General features: G+C 47.0%; 1 protein-coding gene across 6 annotated transcripts in view; it reads right to left on the bottom strand.

The window, feature by feature from the left end:
* Uggt (UDP-glucose-glycoprotein glucosyltransferase) overlaps positions 1-19762 on the bottom strand; it is a 218079-nt gene that overhangs the window by 174591 nt on the left and 23726 nt on the right. For all 6 annotated transcript variants that reach the window (XM_075682275.1, XM_075682274.1, XM_075682277.1 and 3 more), the window contains exon 4: positions 11986-12116. In XM_075682275.1, coding sequence (XP_075538390.1) covers positions 11986-12116 — 131 coding nt within the window. The remainder of the gene's footprint in view (positions 1-11985; positions 12117-19762) is intronic.

Below are 19762 nucleotides of genomic sequence, written 5' to 3' on the forward strand. Positions count from 1 at the left end.
CCAAATATGCGCCACATAGAGCGGTTCCATGAAGCGCCATCAGCTGTCACAAAATCAACCTTCAGGCCAGCTTTTTCGGCAAGAATCACAGCTTCTAGGACGATTTTCGACAACAGAGCTGCCTTCACATTGCCCCTTGAGGCAAAAACACCAAGTATTTGATGCCAAGAACCGCTTAGAGGTTGAAACATGACCACTAGACCGTGATCACAAGGCACATGTTTCTCACTTTCGGGGGTGAATTTTCCTAAGTCCACAAGTCCCTCAATCTTTCCCCCTCCAACTACACTGAAACACTCCGACAGTTTCATCTCATCTATTATCAGGCCACCGTGGCACCTGAATTCATCCATGGTCTTCGTTTTCTTGCCAATCCCTGCAAGCACAAGGGAGTTGAAGCCAAACCCGCTCTTATACTTCCGCATATATGTCTTCAAGCAGGTTCTGTTCGGGAGTGTTAGTATTCCCTCTCTTCTGACGTGCTCGTAGAGTCTTGGACTCTTCATGCGCATTATAATGCACTCGAGTAGCCAATCTGGGTTGTATTTCATCCCTCTCAGTGATTTGCGACGAGCTGCCTGAAAACACTGCAGTACCGCGAGCCTTTGCTTAGGTGGAAGAGCTTTTAATCTGTCTTCCAGGACGCTCTCTTCCAGTTCTACACTCTGCCTCTCAAGATCCTTGATGGTTTGTGTGTAGACTGACAACTTGGCCTTGAGTCGCCGAACAGTTTGCGTTTGAAGTTTTTTCTTCCTTGAGAGTCTGGGAGCTGAATTCTGGCTACGACGCTTTTTTGATCGCTGGTTCAAAAGAGCTTTTCTTAGATGCTTGCACATCACACATGGCCTACTGTCATGCGCTACACCACGACACTTTATGCTTGAAATGATTGCGTCAAAAAAGTGAAATTTCTTGCTTCCCAACGCAAACGGAAATTCATCGACTGTGCCGGCTCCAACACAGACTTCCATGCTGTCGACCTCTTTCAAAAGAGATGTAGGATCGGTGGATGACAGCCCCGACTGGCGCACTCCCTTTAAAAAAACATCTTGTTTCACACAGTTCGCTTCTTGTGAAAACACAACCAGCTTGCTTGCATATAGGACCCGTTTATCCTTCCCTGGTTTGCACACACTGTAAGCCACAGTCAACGGCGAAGGGTTCAACGTGTGCATGCCCCACGAACACGACGGTAAAGTGAGGTCCTGAAACGAAGCTGTGCAGTACGGAACCTCCTCGAAGCCCACACTCACAGAAACGGCACTGTCTTCTGCACATTTCTTCTTGGCTGGAGCTGTGGGTTCAGGCTTTGCGGGCCGCTTCCTGTCAGGCGGCAGTTGCTTCGATAAATACTTTGGTAGGTTTGGGAAAAGCGTGGGCACAGCTCCAGGAAGCAACAGAGGCCTGCTTCTTTCGATTCGGACGAGCTCTCCATTCACTGTGTGCTCAAAGTACCTTGAAATGTACCTTGTGTCGAAATGAAGCTCGCACACCGCAGAGTTCTTCTCGAGTTGTTTGTCAGCACGCGGTATAGCCCGCTGCCACTGCGCCAACGCCAGTTCATTCTTGGGTACACCAAACAGCGACAGTTTCATCTTGCACGATTTGTAGCCAGTAGTGCACCCAGGCACAAAACAGTGGCTCTGTTTTCTGGGCATCACCACACATACAGCGCACAAGAAATAACTCACACAACTGCCGGCAAAGCCGAGAGAAACACGTGCAGCACAGCTCACGCCAGCGTATGCCACCGCGCCTTGCCCATCGACTGACGTGCAAACGTCGTCGAGCGCCGCCTGTCGGATCCTCCTCAAAGGCCTCAGTGGACCGCATACGGCGAGCGGCGCGCTGCTCACACTTCCCCCTTGTAGCCACTGTACTTCGGCGCGCGTCGGAGCTTGTCTCCAGTGGTTGCGCGCCCTTTCCCTCCAGCCGAAGCGAAGCGACGCGTTCGCTTGCCAGCGCGCGCCGAAGCTTTCGGCGCGTGCCAGTGGTTGGGGCATTAGGCGCAAAAAATAAGACGCGGACAACAGAATAAAGGACACGGACAGGCGCACAGGTTGGGACACCCTGTATATACACACTTTCAGTTACGCTGTACTTGGTTGCCAACTTTCTTGACCTCTTTTTTCCCTTCGGTGCCCATGCTTTTCAGGTACAGATACTTGTGCACTTTAGCCCCGCCATTTATTTTCATCCATGCTCCCGAGTCTTTCTTCAAAACTAATTCAGCCCTAAGCTTCTCTGACTTCGATCGAGGCCTAACCCATGTCACCCTGCACTGCCCGATTTGTGGCTTTACCGTGGCCTCCCAAAGCCAACCGGCCTACCGACCTTTGGTTAACGTCTAACGCCGACAATATACCCGATGTTACAAGCGCAGAATGGCATTTGCGAGCGTTAGCGCTGGCACCATTAACCCGTTCCAGATTCCACGCACCAGCGCTTATTTACTGTAGCCCCACCGAGTTAAAGCGCTGCCCCTCGACTGAAGAAGATGCCATAGGCTTCTCGAGTATTGACGTGGGGTGCCATTGAAAGGCAGTGACCACTCCTGTCGGGAGGTGGCGCTTCCATACACTTTCTCGAAAGCTTGGTGGCACAACCCACCGCCTCGTTCCAAAGGGGACGCTCATAACATCCATCCATTGAGTCGAGGTGGAGTGTTGAGCGGAGGAACGTTTTAGAATACGGGGGTTATAGCATTATTGTAGCGCCCTATATCGTCAACGCATCACCAGCGCTAAGGCTGCGGCGTCACATGCTAGTGAAAACCTAGCCACCTTTACTGCTAGGCGATGCTTGTGCAGTATAGTCCTATAGCAGCGTCAAAACAAAACACCCGATTTCACTAATAACGACGAAATATTCCCAATGCTTTCTCCTAAGCCTGAGATGAGACTACGCGATGATGGATTTTGCCGTTCATTTGTTGCTGCTAGGGCGGAGAGCCAGTACAAAGCGCGAATCGGGATCGAAGCGGCCGGTCTGGGCTACCCGGGGAGCGCTGCCACGTTGCTGCGTAACCGCGGTTAGGGCGGCTATTAAAGCTACCGGTGGTAACCGCCACAGTAACTCGCAGTATACGACGAGCGTCCGCAAAGGGCCTAATATAAGCACGTACCGCTGTAATGTATCGCGTGTGGAGCAAAAAATAAAGCTCCCTAATCCCGTCAGTATAATATGACAGTTGAGTCCCGAACTATATAGTGCTACGCAATAAATTATATTGCCCATGTACACATCGCGCCTTCGGCAGTGCTGCAAGTCACTTGTGAGATATAGTACAGAAGATAGCTTTAGTCATGTATTATCGCTCGAGGGCACACTTCGCCTTGGGGATCAGCCTTTCCATTTCGTAGAATGCAGAAGGCGGATATAGGCAGTGTATAACCGAAATTACCGTACTGCGCTTCCGTGTTCAATACACTACAGACCCGCTAAAGCTCTTTATTAGAGAGCTTTAGCCGTGCACGTTTGCATGTCAACCGTATAAGTATTTGCTTTCTACCATGAACAGCAGGGCGAAATTAGTATATACCACACGATCCCGGACGTATATCTTTAATCTTTAATTTCAATGCACAAAGAGACCTACCCCAAGGAATGCCTTACACAGGGGGTGGGAATTTATACACCGCTAAAACGACAGAGGCTCAAGCACAAGGCTTGCGTACATGCACCAGCTGATTTCATTGCCGAACACGTGATGACAACGACGCGGCGGAGAAGGTTTGTTCCACGGCCGAAAACATTGCGGAATACGAGCTCGCGGACGATCAACTTGAAGGGAATTGACGCGATGCGCCTTCCAATTATACGCGAGTGAAACGCGGCTGCGACATCCAAGGTCAGCGAACTACAGTTCGACACGTCTAATCGGCAGCGGGAGGCGATGATTAAACGACACGCCGTAACACAGATCTAATGATTCGTCACATATGATTAACCACAGCTGTGATCGGGAACGTGCTTATAGACTCTAACCTTTATATTCCTTGACCTCGCCGGGCTGGGAAGCCGGCCGCGCCGCCCCTTACTTCTATAATAATAATTCGCGATTCCTAGGCTATAAACCAATAATCAGGTGCACATCTGGCGTCTGCACGAATGTACCGTCGTTAGAGGAGAGATTCATCTTTCAAGCAGCTCCGCATACCGGAGCATGTCGCTGGCGGCACTGCATCTGTGTCTGCTCCCGAGTCAGCGGATTAAAAAAGGAGCATGGTGGAAACCTGGACTCCAGTTGCTTAACAGTACGTTTTTTTTTTTTTTTCTCCGGGACACAGTCGCGTAAGGAAGATGACGAAGGACACACGACATTCGCTTCCATTGCACACTCGTGCCGCACATATCGCTGGCGCACGCGGCTCGGGTTATGAATGACCAGCACATATGCCACATGCTCAAACGGCACATTTGTTGTTTTTTTTTTTACGTCCACGTGGGCGTTCACGTAAATTCTATGCTCCCATGCCCCACTCTCTACATTCTCGGTTTCTCACCAACCAATGTAACATCGCCGACAGGCACACGCGTCCGCCGCATTTACGCGCAGCTGGAACTTCTTAATTTAGCTCTCGCCGCACGGCAGCTGGCGTTCGTTTATAGGACTATAGTTATATACCGAAACTCGTACAGCGTGTCTGACACAGCCACGTACGACTCCTATTATTCCCATACACTCGCCATCGCTCACGGCGTGTCAGGCACCGCTTGTTCAGTTTAAGGAGCACTAAAGCAAAACAGTCAATCAGTTTAGACTGATAAATTATTGTTTGAGAACTCTACGGTCGCTAATTTTACGTTAACGGGTGTTGATCATACGAGTGGAAAATGAAGGCCGAAGTACAGTTCGCCGCCCCCCCCCTCTTTTTTTTTTTTAATTTCGTGCAAAAGCCTCAATGCCGGTATAGGTCAGCGCGACGTCCCGGATTTCAAAGTATTTTCTCCTATTTGGACCGCGTTCCTGAAAGTTCCTGAAAACTTGCCACGTTGAGCCCTTGATTGGCTCCTGTAGAACACAATGCAGTCCACATTCACCGATAAAAAAATTAACTAGGACATACAGCGGATTCCGTCAAAATCTATGGAGTCACGTGTACAGCTGGTGCGGGAACTCCAAGTCGGCGTCGCCACCCGTCTCTCAGTTTCGCGCCTTTTCTCTTTAATTTCGCTTTATCATTTTGCTCTTTAGTGTTCCTTTAACAACAACAAAGCACCGATCTTCCAAGTTTATGTTGAAGTAAGGGACAATTCACGATAACGAAAATCGTCTTGCACATTCACAACGAACCAAGCAAATAACTGACCACTTCAGCAGCGGCATCCTCACAGACACCGTAGCCTTGGCAACCCATCACGTGACTCGCCGCTGCGTGCGCTAGCCGCCGTCTGACCACGTGTCTAGCGTTGCGCCTGGCTAAGAGGAGCCCAGGGGGTAAAACGCCGCATGGCTGCCCTGGACTTTTCAATGGGGACGCTCTTTCGACGCTAGCGCCAAGGTCCCCTTCAGTTACGGCCCCAGGTGAAGGGCGATAGCTTAGCAAAATGGCGGCGCACGCGATTTTTCATTTCACTTGCTTCGGAGAGCGCTCAAGAACAGCTCCACGCCTTAGTATTGGCGTTATTCAGCGCGAGCGAGGAAAGGTGTGGCACGTTTATGGCGCCAATCAATCCAGCCGGAACGAGCATCCTGTTATGTGCGTGGCGCCTTGCCTTGCGAAAGAGCACTGTTCAGTTCAGAGTCGTAATTATAGCGCAAGCGCGGTTATAGAATTGCGCCGCACCCCCACCGGGAGATATTACGCTGCGCTTATATTTACGACGCTGAAGAGCCCCGAAACTTTACTTTCCTAATTATTACCTCAATAATTACAACCGGCACTGGCGAAATATTGCGGTATTTGGTGCTGGAAAAACAAAAGAAGCGCGACTTAATTATGAGAGCAATAACCCATATATATATATGCTATTAGCTGAAGGTAAAATAAATACAAGGACATGGAAGTTGTTATTAAGCGCCTCGCCTGTCTGGCGGTCTGTTACGCCGTGTGATGCATGGCGGCCTTAATGCAACATTGATACGTATATGTAGTTTCTATCATTATGTTGGATAAAGATTTATGCGCTATCTCATGGCGCATATATGTAAACGTGCAGACAGCAAGTTGCAAAAATTATGACCTTAACCCCCCCCCCCCCCCCTCAACCTGCTTTGTTTTTCCCGAATATGGACAGATGCTCACGAGTTTGCAGTCGTATGGCGTGCTTGGCGAGTTACAGGAATATTCAGGTGACGTCACTACCCGTTCTTTATAGCGTCATTTTACGGCATACAAAGCCTCCTCTACAGGTAACGTCTACGTGCATGATTTAGCATTCCATAAAAGTTGTGAACATTTTCTTTATTGTGATGCGATGGAAAGTTGGAATCTAACAGAAAGTAATGAACCTACAAAGAGATCCTCCTGTATGGCATCCCCACCACCCCCCAACAAAGTTTCGAAGTGGAATCAAAATTTGGTCCGTTCAAGGGAATCGAGCCTGAGCCGTCACAGCGGCCGGCGGCCGTCCTGCCAACTGAGCTAACCATGCATGGCAACAAACCAGTTACCAGCTCAAAGGCACGTTAATGCAGCGCAACCTTAATTGTCTTACGAATAAACGATCACCCTATCTTGGCCAGGCGCCGACACAATCTATACATGACGTCAAAGGCAAGCTCCGCCATTCCGTCTGTCGTAGAGCATCAAGTCCTCGCTCGGCGTGAACGTGACGTAATCTGCATTACTATCGGGGTGTGCCATCGAACAACCTGTAAGTTAACTCGAAGTTTATTATTATTCAGTGTCCCTTTAGCGATTAGCCGCATAAAATCCAGGAAGCGCTGCTAGCTCCCCGACTTCCCTTCGGGCCACCAAGCAGTTGCAAGCGTTGGCACGAATCGCGCATATTCAAACGATCGCGCTGATCACGCCCTTCGCGAGCCATTTTCTGCCCCTGCCAGCTCTATACCGTCGCCTGTGCACCGCATTAAACGCACGCCCTTTCGTTTCCTTATACGCATGGCTCAACAGCTGCACTGCAAAACGATTCCTGCGCCGCGCTGGCAGAGGTTCTATAAACCGCCGAGTTAGTGACGTTCTCCCCAAACCTATATACCGAGCGTTTCCTCCACGTGTTACAGTGCAGCTCGTTTCTCCTTGCCCTTACCTTTTTTTTTTTTTCGATCATTTGCGTATGACAAGTTCTCCCGAGACGGCGTGCACATAACATAACCGGAACGCGCCGCAGCGGCTCCAACAAATGCAAGCAAAATAACGTATACAGCTCATAAAATGGCGACAATACAAGGACGGCGGATACGCAGCGCAGCTCGCTTCACCCAATAACCCTCGCCCACGCAACCTAGAGTTATTCATCCCTGCCTCCTGCTCTCGGGAGCGACCTTAAGGGGAGCGAAAGAGGAGACGAGGGGGGGGGGGGGGAAGACCTCCCAAAATTTCCTTCTGCCCTCCCATCGCCCACCAGTTATGACCAGTGACCAGTTATGAAGCGACTTCTACACACCGAACGAAAATGCAGAATCACGCTCTGCAATGCTCCCTGCGCCCCCATCCAACGGAAATATCCTCGCGCCGCCTCTGATCAATTCATACGTTCATTAATTCATTCATCCCTTCCGTCCTGTCTTTCTTCCTTCGTGTTATTTTTTTAAATGCGAAGCATTTCTTGGAGAACATTTGCCACATTGACAGCATCTATCTAGCTAGCCGCCTACATCTTTGAGTTCTCATGGTCGTTTGGTTACTTGGTATGCATCAAAATTGGCACGACAAGAGCGTATGACGAACATAAATGATCGGTCATGACATGAATATCATGACATGCGTGTCGTGTGGGTCCCGAAACAGCCCCCTACGTATTGGTGCTCTCATGGTCGTTTCGTCAACTCGGTAGGCTCCCCGCACACTGCTTCGCATAACATCGATTCCCACAGGGCGCGGGATCTGCTGGATTTCTTTTTTTTTCTTTTTCTCTTTTCGTTTTGCCTCTTCCCACCCAGATGCTGGCGCTGACGTGTCTTCAGTAGCTCCGAGCTAGGCGTCTGGACACCTGACTCGTCGGCGCTCGCACACAGCCTGCGATTCCCACGGCGCCTTACACGAGCCGCGGGCTATGCTGGAAGAGACAGCTATAGCATAGCGTGCCCGTGTGTCATCCGTCGGTCCGCGCCGTCGTCGAACGAATCCCAGCGTCGAGGGTCGACACAGGCTGCGCCCCAGCGACAGACTGCAGAGCTGATAGAGACAGCTGCGGCAGCGCGCGCGGGGAAAGCTCTCGGGAACCGAAAGCCCGACGCAATCCCGAGTGGCGCGCAGCTCAAATGGTATAAGGAGTTCCTCCACAGCGCGTAGGCGCGCAGGTGTTCTATAATCTATTCTAGCGCATTACAATACAGGCTGCGTCAACACGAAACGCAACGGCTGTTAGGTATGCAAGCAACGAATGACTTCTGGAGATGTACGACTTCAAACCTCACTCTCTAACACGCCCCCGCAATAGTAGACCTCCTGTCGATGAATCTGTCCCTTCGCATTTATTTTTCTCGGCTTCTGCACTCACGAACAAACGAAACTGACGGTTCTGAATGCGACTCGGGTGCCTCGCTGTGTGCCTCGCTACACAGCGGACCCCGGCGCAAACGTATACCACGCAGCGCTACAGGCGCAACATCTCGCGAGGCTGCGGTGGACCATGATGCGCCATAACGACGCCGAGTCTCTGAAGTCGCTCGAGTGTCTGCTCCCATCAACAAACACCGTCATTTAACATGCACTCACACACACACACAAAAAAGAAAGAAATGACTCAAACAGGCTTTCTCTCCCTCTTATGTAACGAGGCGCAACGCCGGTGGAAGGCTCACGTCAAAACAGCGCGATTATATAGCTCGGCGCGGCTGATCATATCGTCTACCGTCTCGCTTCGTTTCGCCTTTTGCATACGAGAGAGAATGACGCGGACAAGAAAACAAAAATAAAAGACGCAAGCTGCGAATTAAACAGCGAGCGCCCTAGCTGCCGCGCCACCCGGAGCGATCACTGCAGCATTAAAGCTTCCTCAATCATATAGATGACTAAACAAACAAAGAAACAAGAAAACGACTAGACACGCGTCCAACGCACATTCATCTGAGGCAGGTTGCGCAAAACCAAGTGCGCAGCAAGAGGACCCTAATAACCTCTCAGCAAACACGCAGAGAGACAAAGCGCGCGTAAGCCAATTAAGTTGACATAAAGAAAAAGCGGCACAGCTGCGTCCTATGCTCACAGTTTGAGCAGCCTTACGGATTTTCGCGAAGGTCGCGCGCTCGGCGCACGCCATGCATGTGCAGTGACAACGGGCGAATTACCCTTCGCGTGGAGCGCTCGTTAATGAACGCACTGGTCGCGCGTAGCGAGGAATCGCCGGCATAGTATACGCCCCACCTCCAGCTTCCAGTGGGCCGTTCGGGCCGATGCCGCAGCTGACCTTGACGAGGACGTCCTGAGGTGACCGCATATATACCCTCGTACGATCGAGTGCGCAGCGCGATGTACGCTGGACTGCTTGCACAGCCCACGTTATACGACAAGGTATATGTTACCTATATATACGTATACACATGGCGCACGCCACCCCCGTTTCAACACGATTTTCGGCGCGCGCGCACACACACACACACACACACACACACACGCGACAGACCATCGCCCACCGCAGTGGCTCAGAGCGAATGAATTGGGTTATGCTATAGTGAACTCGAGGTCGCGGGTTCAGTTCGTGGCTGCCGCGTACCGATGAGGACGCGATAAAGAAACGAAAAGTCCCGGGGGGCTCCCTTGATCCAATCGGACAGTCGCTTACGGCAACGAACGTGACGGCCGTGACATGACCGCGCGGCACAACGCCCGAGCCAGACGATCGTCGCCATAGTGCGTGCGTGCGTGTGCGTGCGTGTGTGTGTGTGTGTGTGGCCATTGCGCTGGCCATTGCGCCTTCAAGAGAATTGCTCTTCCGTCACCCCCAACAGCGGACGGATGATGCACGGATGCCGACTGTCTATCCCGCCTTCCTTCGTAGCACACTAACAAGGCTGAAAATGATGACTTCGACGACTATCTAGTGTTTATCTCCTGCGATCTTACGCAGTCCTTTTTTCCGGGTTGCAAAGAAAGCCCGCAAAATATGAAAAAAAAAAAGAAAAGCCACATGACGGAGCGCTTGCGCAGTGGTATCGTGCTGCTCTAAAGCGTGCGTTCGGTGAACAAGGTCGGCTCTCGTCGGATGACGGCGAAAATGCATGCTGCTGGCCGAGCACTGCCGATGAGATATAGAACGCCCTGCCAATTCCTCGTCACCAGTCGCGATGCAACCGAGCTTGTTCACCAAACGTACGCTTGAGAGCAGCACGATACCACTGCGCAAGCGCTCCGTCATGTGGTTTTTTTTTTTTTTCATATTTCGCGGGCTTTCTTTGCAACCCCCCACCCCCCAGAAAAAAAAAAGGACTACACGAGACGTATCGTAAAGGAAACAACTCGATATGTGGTTTCTGAAGGTGCTCTACAAATCTGTTATCATACTTGGGGTCCTCAGCCAATAATTCAAAAGTTGGGTAATGAAACTTAATTAGCGAGTTATCGAGAGAAAAAAATTGTCTGAGTAACTATAGGCTATCGCGAATAGTATGCGCTCAGTTCAATTCGCTTCCGACTCACCTTTCATTTTTAAATTCTTGGCTCAACTTATGTGGGACACCCTGTATATATACATATACTGTTACACGAGTACACACGGCACGCAAAGCGGGAATCTCGCGTCGGACACACGATCGACGGTCTCCCGCCTCCGAATGGCGCAACGAGGCGCAACAATGCTGCAACATAAGTGGTCAGCGCGCACGCGTCTAACCGTGACCGAACATGCGGTGCAATGAGGGAAGCGAAGTTCGTCACCAACCCGTGCAGGGCCGACCGTATCCGCGTCATTACACAGCTGAAGGAGAGGACTCTGCAGCAGAACTGATAGTTGTGTCCTGTGTCCCCCCTTGTGTCCCCCCTTCACTGTGTCCTTGTCTATTGTGCGCGCAATATATTTTACTATGAGAGGACTCTCTCTGCGACCTGGGCCTTATGGGTAGCTGCCCGCGCCAGTGCTGCACAGTAACGCGGTCGCGTCGTGTTTCATCGCGAACGCAGAAAAGGGCCGCCGGTTCGAATGAAAACATGTGGCGAACACCAAAAGTCTCGCCCGGGCGAAGACGTGATACTCGTCTTCCGCCGAGACCGAAGCGTGGACCGAGGGAACAAGCAGTTCATGTCACAGCACGTAAGCTTCCATAAGCATGATTCCATTCCGGGACCAGACAAGAAGAAGAAAAAGAAAAAGAAAACAATACCGCTTGGTTGATGTGGTGGTCTGGCTAGGGCCTTCTGTTTCAAGGTCAAACAACATGGTGGCGAAACCATCAGCATTCTGCAGCATCGCGGTGACTATTAAGGCGTGAACGAACACGACAGGTCAAGCTGAAGCGCCTGGCCTATATACGCCCACGTCAACCTTTTGGCATCCCAGAACCATATCGCCACTACGGCTCGCCAGTTCAAGACACCGTGGCCACGGCTGCTCCCGCTTTCGGCAGCCTGTCGCGATCTTGGCCGAGTACACATCTGAGCCGGCATAACATTAGGATTCCTTTCGCTCGATTCTATTACTTAAAGATCACGGCCGGCCCACAAAGCTGATAGCATGGACGGAGCGCCGCTAGTGCCACTGACGAAGTGGAAAAAAGGAAATAGATTTAGAATATAAATGCTACATTATCCCGGCCTTGCTTAGACCAGGGTCCAGGTGCCTCGCAACTATTAGCGTGACTTCAATTACGGTGCGAAAGAAAATGTCATCCGCGAGTTCCTTGATGCATTTCCGGTGTCTTACCTGCTGGAAGGTCTCGACGGCCGGCGAATGGGCCCGCAGAGACAGCGACAGCTTCAGCAGCGCCAGCTTGGCCGGCGACAAGTGCTTCGCAGCCACCTCGAGCACGGTTTCGTACTGCGCCTTTGGCGTGCCTGCATGATAACATGGGAAACAGACCCTGGAGATTCGGGGCGGTTCTTGCTCAAGCGCTACGCAGCAAAAGGAATGGCAGTGGACGTAGAACTCCAAAGAAATGCAGCAGCACTCGCACAGTTTCACGTAACAGAGGAGCTCAAAGGAAAGAAATCGGAAGGCAAGAATTTATTTGTGGACTGGGCATGCAACATCGACATATGGGTGCACAGCGTGTGCATGAGATAAGACTAATTCTTGGCTTGCAATACATACTCAGGAATGTAATAACATCCATCTTTCATGTCGCATTTTACATTCGGAAAGCCATTGTGAAATGCTGCGCAGTCATTTAAAAAAAGAATTATAAATAACTGCCTCATCAATGGCCTCAGAAGCACAATGTCTGGCTGCAAAAAGGGGCAGATGGAATGACAGAGGCAGGCACATTCCCAGAAGATGAAATACTTCACTACCCACCTCACTCCTATTTCTCACTGGCACATTTACCATATACTTGCAGCCATTAGCCAACATGGAGTTTCAGCTCTGTGCAAGTGCATTGTAATATTGGATGTGAATGGGACATAACACACGTATGAATATGGCAAATCAGTTCCGCAAGGAGGAGGAAGGCTGATGAAAGTGAAAATTATCATCAACCCAAATGTAGCATGAAGCTACAAAGAAAACCCATATGGGTTTCTCAAAAAGAAACCTTTGCAAATGAACAAAAATTTTTCCCTGACCAGGCCGTCTTTTTCCTCAACTGCAAGGCTTTCTTTCTGAGAAACCCGTATGGGTTTCCTTTGTAGCTTCATGCTACATTCGGGTGGATGACAATTTTCACTTTAACTTTCACATGTCTGAAGTTACTTCTGATGGGCAACGACAGCCGGTGCGGTTTTTTGCAAACAGGTTACATTCCATGGCACATTGTGACATGAGAATGGACCCCTCACAAGCATCATGCATCAAACAGCACCAACTAGGTGCTGCACCTCCCCACCCCTTTGTCCCAGTGAATGCTCCCATAGATAAGCAGAATGCACATGCTCAGTGCCAGACTGTAGCTTGTAAATTCTACCCAAAATAAATAATGCTGAGAAAAAAATCAAATTCACATTGTGTGATTTCAGCTTACTGCATTAATGTCAGGCATAAAGAAAGAAAAGGAAAAAAAAAACCTAATGGGTATTCTTTCGACTTCCAAGAAAAAGTTATCTGAACAGAATCCAAGAGTGGGGCAAGCATATGAAGTCACTGTTGCAGCTCAATGTGAACAAGGTTGAAGAAACAGATGCAGCAGCCGCAAAGGTTTAGTTTGTAAACATTAGTGAATAAAGATTTTAGAAGGAAGCAGCCTGCACTGATTCTTTTGTTGATGTCCTTGGTGCTGCTGTTGCCCTGGTAGCAGTGTTTCCAGTGGCCACCTAGGCTTCTGGTCATCCTGACCGTGCCAACTTCCGACCCAACTGGGCACATGGCAAGGCATCAAGTGCAGCATAAAGTCAAAATGCTTCACAAAAACATGCAAAACCAGTGGAAAGTTGGCCACTGCTCCCTACCCTACATTAGACCAACAAATCTCTTTATTTCCTTTCTTGTTGCACCTACTGTCACAGCGAACACTCCAGTTCTAAGCTGAGTTCACATTACAATACTCGCCTAACAATGGGGGAATGAATGCTACCGCATTAACGACATCATGTGTCATGTCTCTTCGGCAAGCGACAAAAATTCATCAGCAGTGGGAGAACTAGGGAAGCCTCAGCCCAGAATCAAAGTTTTAACAATGCAACTTCTCTTCCTCGTTGTTGCCCTGACAAAAACATATTTTATAAAATGTTTGCTGTGGGCTGAAGCCTTTCCTTGTTTGTCCAAAGTTGGTCAATTCAACTCTCCATCTTTCTATAACCCTTCCGTCTTGCTTTGAACAGACAGCGGAAGCATAGATATATACATTGCAATGCCAATGAAGACGTCTGGGATAAATAGACACAATGTAAACTTTCATGCACCAAAGAGAAAGTGATTTTATCTATGTGCCACTGCCCTTGAGTTGCAGCTGCTTTCTATAAAAATAGTGTTACAATATAGGGCCACACACCAATACAAGGACGTTCAAGCGCACAACAGAACGAGCAATATCTGGCGATAACACAACATAGAGACTGATAACTGAAACATAAACACTCCAAATGCACTGCACAAGCTATATATAGGCTGCATTCCCAGAACAACCTCAAGAGAGAGAGAGAGAAACCAGAAGCAGCAGCCGTCACCCAAGATAAGTTCATCTTGAGGACTTAGCTTGGACAGGGCAGTGTCTGGATAGATGCACACCTTCAGAGGCCCAGAAGAAAACAGTGTGCTTCAGCAACTTGCGAAAAGGCAAGGACAAAACACACACGAGCCAGCAGGCACTCAATCCTCGAGGGGAAGGTGATACGTTGGCGCCAAAAACAGGATTGGCAGTGCATGTGTTAGGGACACAGCAAGACAATACGAAGCTAAGACAGTGGACAGCAAGAAATGAGCAAACACGGAACACGACGCACAAAGCCGTTGATGTTGTTGCCCCATCAAGGCAAACTGCAGAAGCCTAAGTCCTGGACACGTAACTGCTGTGCAAAACCGTCGACACAAGTGGTGCTTAAGAAACTGCTTCTGCTTATTTGCGTTACCAGGCATTGAGAGCAAGTGCTGGAAAGGGGCTGAATACCATGCACCAAAGGATAACTGCAGCTGTCATGCTTGGCTGCTTTGCCGGGGCATTATTCAACATTGTTCATTACTGGTTCAGTGGGAACACAAATGAACCAGACAGATCCAGAGAAAGAATGACAATAATAAAAACAATAAATAGCATGCATACTCATACAGTTAAGAATATGCACTGGGCCTCTGTCAATTCATTGTTGGTTCATTCAATTTCTATTTTCATTCCAAAGTGTCCAAAAGTCCAATAAAGCGCAATAATGTTTTTTTTTCTTCCTTATAATCAAGGTTTGATCATTTGAACAAATTTTTTACGTCTTGCAAAACAAACTAATGGAAGTATAACTATAGCTGCCTCCATAGAAGCTTTTCAGCCATCCTGCAAGAAAGCATATGCACTGTTGCATTTTTAAGGTGAAAGCCTTAAGTGGCTCATTGCAATGACTCATACCCAAAAAAAAAGCGTGCCCCCTGTAAGCAAATATGAATGGCTGAATATGAATGAAAAAACAAAAGAAAGAAGGAATGAAAGAAAAACAAAAGAACAAAAAAGAAGATGGAAGGAAACAAAGAATGAAAGAACCTTTAGGTAGTTAGTGCATTAGGTGCTTGCATGTGTCGATGGGGTCAACCTAGAGCACCATATGTTTACTCCACACTGCAGCTCGTTATGTCTTGCAAGAAGCCTGACCCCTCTGATCACATAACTCAATGCATTACCACATGTGCAGCAGGCTTTCACCTTCACGTGTTACAGGATTGTAACATGCTGCCGAACTTTCTTTTGTGCTTCTTGGAGAACAACCAAACACAAGGAAATGTATTAAGGAGCCCAACTTCCTTGAACATGTGCACAATTTTTCTAGTAGCAAATACAAAGTTAGTCAAGGGAACCAAAAGCGAATATCCTTTTATGTGGTCTTTTCGTGGCTGGTCAGTGAAATGCAAACTGCCAATAGGGCAGGTGCTTCAGAAAATGAATGCCACAATGGATCAGAATACTTAGTTGTTTTGCGTCTTCCTCCAAATTATGGCACTAGTCTTAGTTGCAGCCACCTTGTACTATTACCCTGACTAGCCCAATGCCCTTCTTTGCTTTTCTGTATGCCTGAGTGGCCTGCAGAGATGCCATAGACGAGAAAGTGTTGCACAGCCTACACATTAGGTCAACCCTTGAACCCTCTGCCTCATAACTCCCTCCTCCCCCCCTTCAACCTCCGCAATACTTTGACAGCTGCCTGCTAGTGCTTCAGTTACAGGCTGCTTGACAAAGTGGCATGACTGTCATGATACGAGGCGAACTAGAGTCTAACTCTATTAAAAGGCACACACACAGGTAAGCATGAGCACCATAACAACATAGCTCAGCCTCACACACATTTACATTCAGAAGGCAATAAGAAAAGAGATAACAAGCTGATTATTTATTTATGAGGCATTATACATACAAACAATGAAAAAATATGTCGGTGTGCTACTGGTGACACTTTCCATGAAGGACTGCAACTATCTAACCAAAGTGGTGAGCAGCCTTATGTGCACATAAGCAAGTAAGTGCATGAGCAAGAATACAACAACAATAAAAGAAACAAAACATATGCAAACAATCTGATTTTTGTTTTGTTAAATATGTACTAAAATACACAATAGATAAGTGACTGTATCAGTCTCTTCGAGTTAAGCATCAGTTTAAAAGAACATTTATGTTTCCCTTTCCTCGCTGAAGTGTTTCTTGGCCATGTTTTGCATAATGCATTTCATAAGCAATGGAAGTGCCCGAGCATCCATGTTAGAGCCTACAGGCACTAGTTACGCACAACAGGAGTGGATGCAGAGGGGCCCTCACCAAAACATGCAGAGAATAGGGGAATGACTCAATGCATGCTCAATTCTATCAGCTCTGAAGTGTCGGCATGTCCTGGGGCAGTTCCCCAAATGGCAACCTCCCCCTCCCTCCTTCCCTTTGATCCACCAGTGAGTGATGATGAATATGACCCACCAGTACTTAAACATATCATCTACACCTCATAAACAAAAAATGAAAAAAATGTGCCTCTCAAAGCAAACAAGAAGCTACAGTTTAACAACCTTTGCAGTAATAAAAATGGGCAGAGAGAGAGAGAGAGAGAGAGAGATAATTGGGAAATGAAAGATACTATACAGATCCAACACACCTCTTGGAATCTGTGTGAGGCAAAGTTTTTGTGAAGCGATGAATCAAATGCTAAAATTTGGCCATTTCACTCCTGCATCTTTGGAAAAGGAAAGTGGCACCCACATAAGCTGTTGAGCACATGTCCTATGCAATGCAACACACATGGCGATCATCTGAAGAGTTAGTTGGTATCGGCACAATAAAAGTATATGTGCAATTTCGGTTAGAGCATCGGGCTGCTGCACTGAGAAGCCCAGGTTCGATACCATCACTACGCATGTGATTCATTACTATCAAGCAGGCTGTTTAGCAGAGAGCCAGTCTGTACTGCTGCCTAGAAACAAACATCACAGTTCTGTTATCTGTCTATTAGAGCATCTAAAGCGAACAAATCTGATATATGAGTTTACAGCTTAGATGAGTTGGCTACATTGTTTAAAAGGGTTTTGCAAAACTCCCACTCACCAAATAATGGCATATTGGAGGTGAGAGGCCACAAAAAAAAAAAGCTTTTAAATCAATAGCTAAGATTGACAAAACATGTTTCTTTAATGAGGATGTCTAATTTACACTACCCAACTATATAAAGTGCAAAATATGGATCAGCTTACTTTCTGGAAGGCAACTTTTGTCATAAAATGAGTTTAAAAAGTGTTAGTTGCGCCAGCAATGATAAGTAACTAATGAACTGCTGAATTAGCAAAGCTATGGCATTTATGTAGCTAAGTGTAGAACCTGTGCAATAAAGTAGGATAAATTTAATGCGATAAAAATTACGGAAGTAAGGTTTGAAAAACAAAGCAAAGTGAAAAAAATTGCCCACTTGGACAAACTTTATTAGCAAAATGAGCTGTAAATTCAAAGTATTGCATCAGTTTCCTTTGTCCTAATTGCCCTAATTTGTTGCACACATCTCTGTGTGAGGAATGAGTGTGAAAAATGTCATTTTAAAATATTCATTCAGAAAACAGTCATCAAATTTGCATAACATGAGGTGGAGCAACATTTCATTTTGAAAAATAACCATACAAATGTTTCAAATCATGTGAAAGACGTCAAAAATAACAAATAGAGATTCACTAGAGTCTCCTTTTGTTCGCACGACTGCTCATCGAAAACATAAAATAAAAACAGTATTTTGAATATCATTTACGTAAAAGAAATAGTACTGACTTTTGGAACCAATGCAATGTAGTTTCAGCTTCGTAAAACAAGGGTAAGACAAGTGAGTGGGAAACTCACTGTAACTCTCAAACTAATGAATGATGACAGGAAGACAGTTTTTCTGCAACATGTTTCTGAATGTTTGGGCATACATAAGATGTAAAAAAACACAAAAAATAAGTCTTGTGCAGGAAAATTTATTTTTGAATGGGGCATCCCACCTTAACAGGGGTGGTATAATACATCAATTTTGCCTACTTTAGTTGTATTATTAGGTACTGTGTACAGAAGTGTGATATATTTCTTTGATTGCTGAGTTACAGAGTTCTAAACTTGATAGCATTGTCTTTTTGAAATTTTTCAATTTTCAACATTATAGTATATTGAAAAATCGATGGCCTAAATAAAAAACCCGCTTCCTACAGTCACTTGTTTCTAATCTTTTTTTTAATGCAACAAACGTCATCAAATTTTGTGCAGTAGTTGCTGAGACAAACAGTTTCTCTATTACGATGTATTTAGACAGGAGCCCATAAGCTAAACCTTCTTCCTAAGGAAATACCGCAAGACAGAATAAAAGAAAAATGCTTAATAATGAACGTGCCGATTAAAAGCTACAGCTACAAATAGTATGATCGACATAAACATGCATTAAAAATGACAGATGGGTTCCGGCTGTTCTATGACAAGAGACAAGATATGAAGAGACAAAAACACTGGTGTAGAAAGAGCCATGCCAAAAATAGGCTACATGTTCGATAGGCAGCTTCCCGGACCTTACACAACACGCAAAATACTACAGCCAACTGTGCCAAAGAGTGAGTGTCTGGCAAGGTGCCATTCAGCCAATGAGTCAAGGGCAGGCCACGCAGAAAAAGAGCTTCCTTGAAATCAATACAGTTACTATCCTCCCCTTACGCCATATCATGCATCATTACATTCATAGCTATACTTTGGCCCAATTACCAGATCTAACCTGACAACTTGGCAAGCTTTGATGGTCTAACCTGACAACTAAGACAAGCTTTGATGGTCATGTACTGCATCGTGCTGCAACCTGTTCCTTCTGCCTCCCCTTCTCTCCCCAGGAAGCTGCCATTTTTTTTTGCTTGTTTTTTTCTTTTAACTTAAAAGAATGGCTGACAGTGTATCTAAATGTTTTAGAGAGGAGTGAGAAATGTCACTTAATACTGTCAGTGATGTCAAAAACTGAAATTCAGTCAGTGCTATGAAAAATCTAGTGACGAAATAATTGAATATTTTAAAACACTGAAACGCAATTCACAATGTCGATGATAAGGTGACAGAAGGCAGTGCAGTTTCTGATGCCTTGCAGGCAACTATTCAGAGCCAATGCAGAGACTTTATTACAGAAGGGTTTGTACAACATTTAGGCAGAAGAATTTCATGTAAAATAGTGGCTGGTTCGTAATAGTCAATGTATTTCTTTATGAAAGCTGTAACCAAGCTTAAAACAATAAATTGTAGCTTGAAACATGGCTTAATTTAACAATGCCCAAGTAAAACAAAAACTCAGAACATACCTGATAGCCATTTACCGCTAGAATGTGAAGCATGCAGTATTATTTTTGGTATCATCGTCATCATCATCATCAGCCTATTTTA

This window comes from Dermacentor variabilis, chromosome 2 (assembly GCF_050947875.1).
Source record: "Dermacentor variabilis isolate Ectoservices chromosome 2, ASM5094787v1, whole genome shotgun sequence".
NCBI lineage: Eukaryota > Metazoa > Arthropoda > Arachnida > Ixodida > Ixodidae > Dermacentor > Dermacentor variabilis.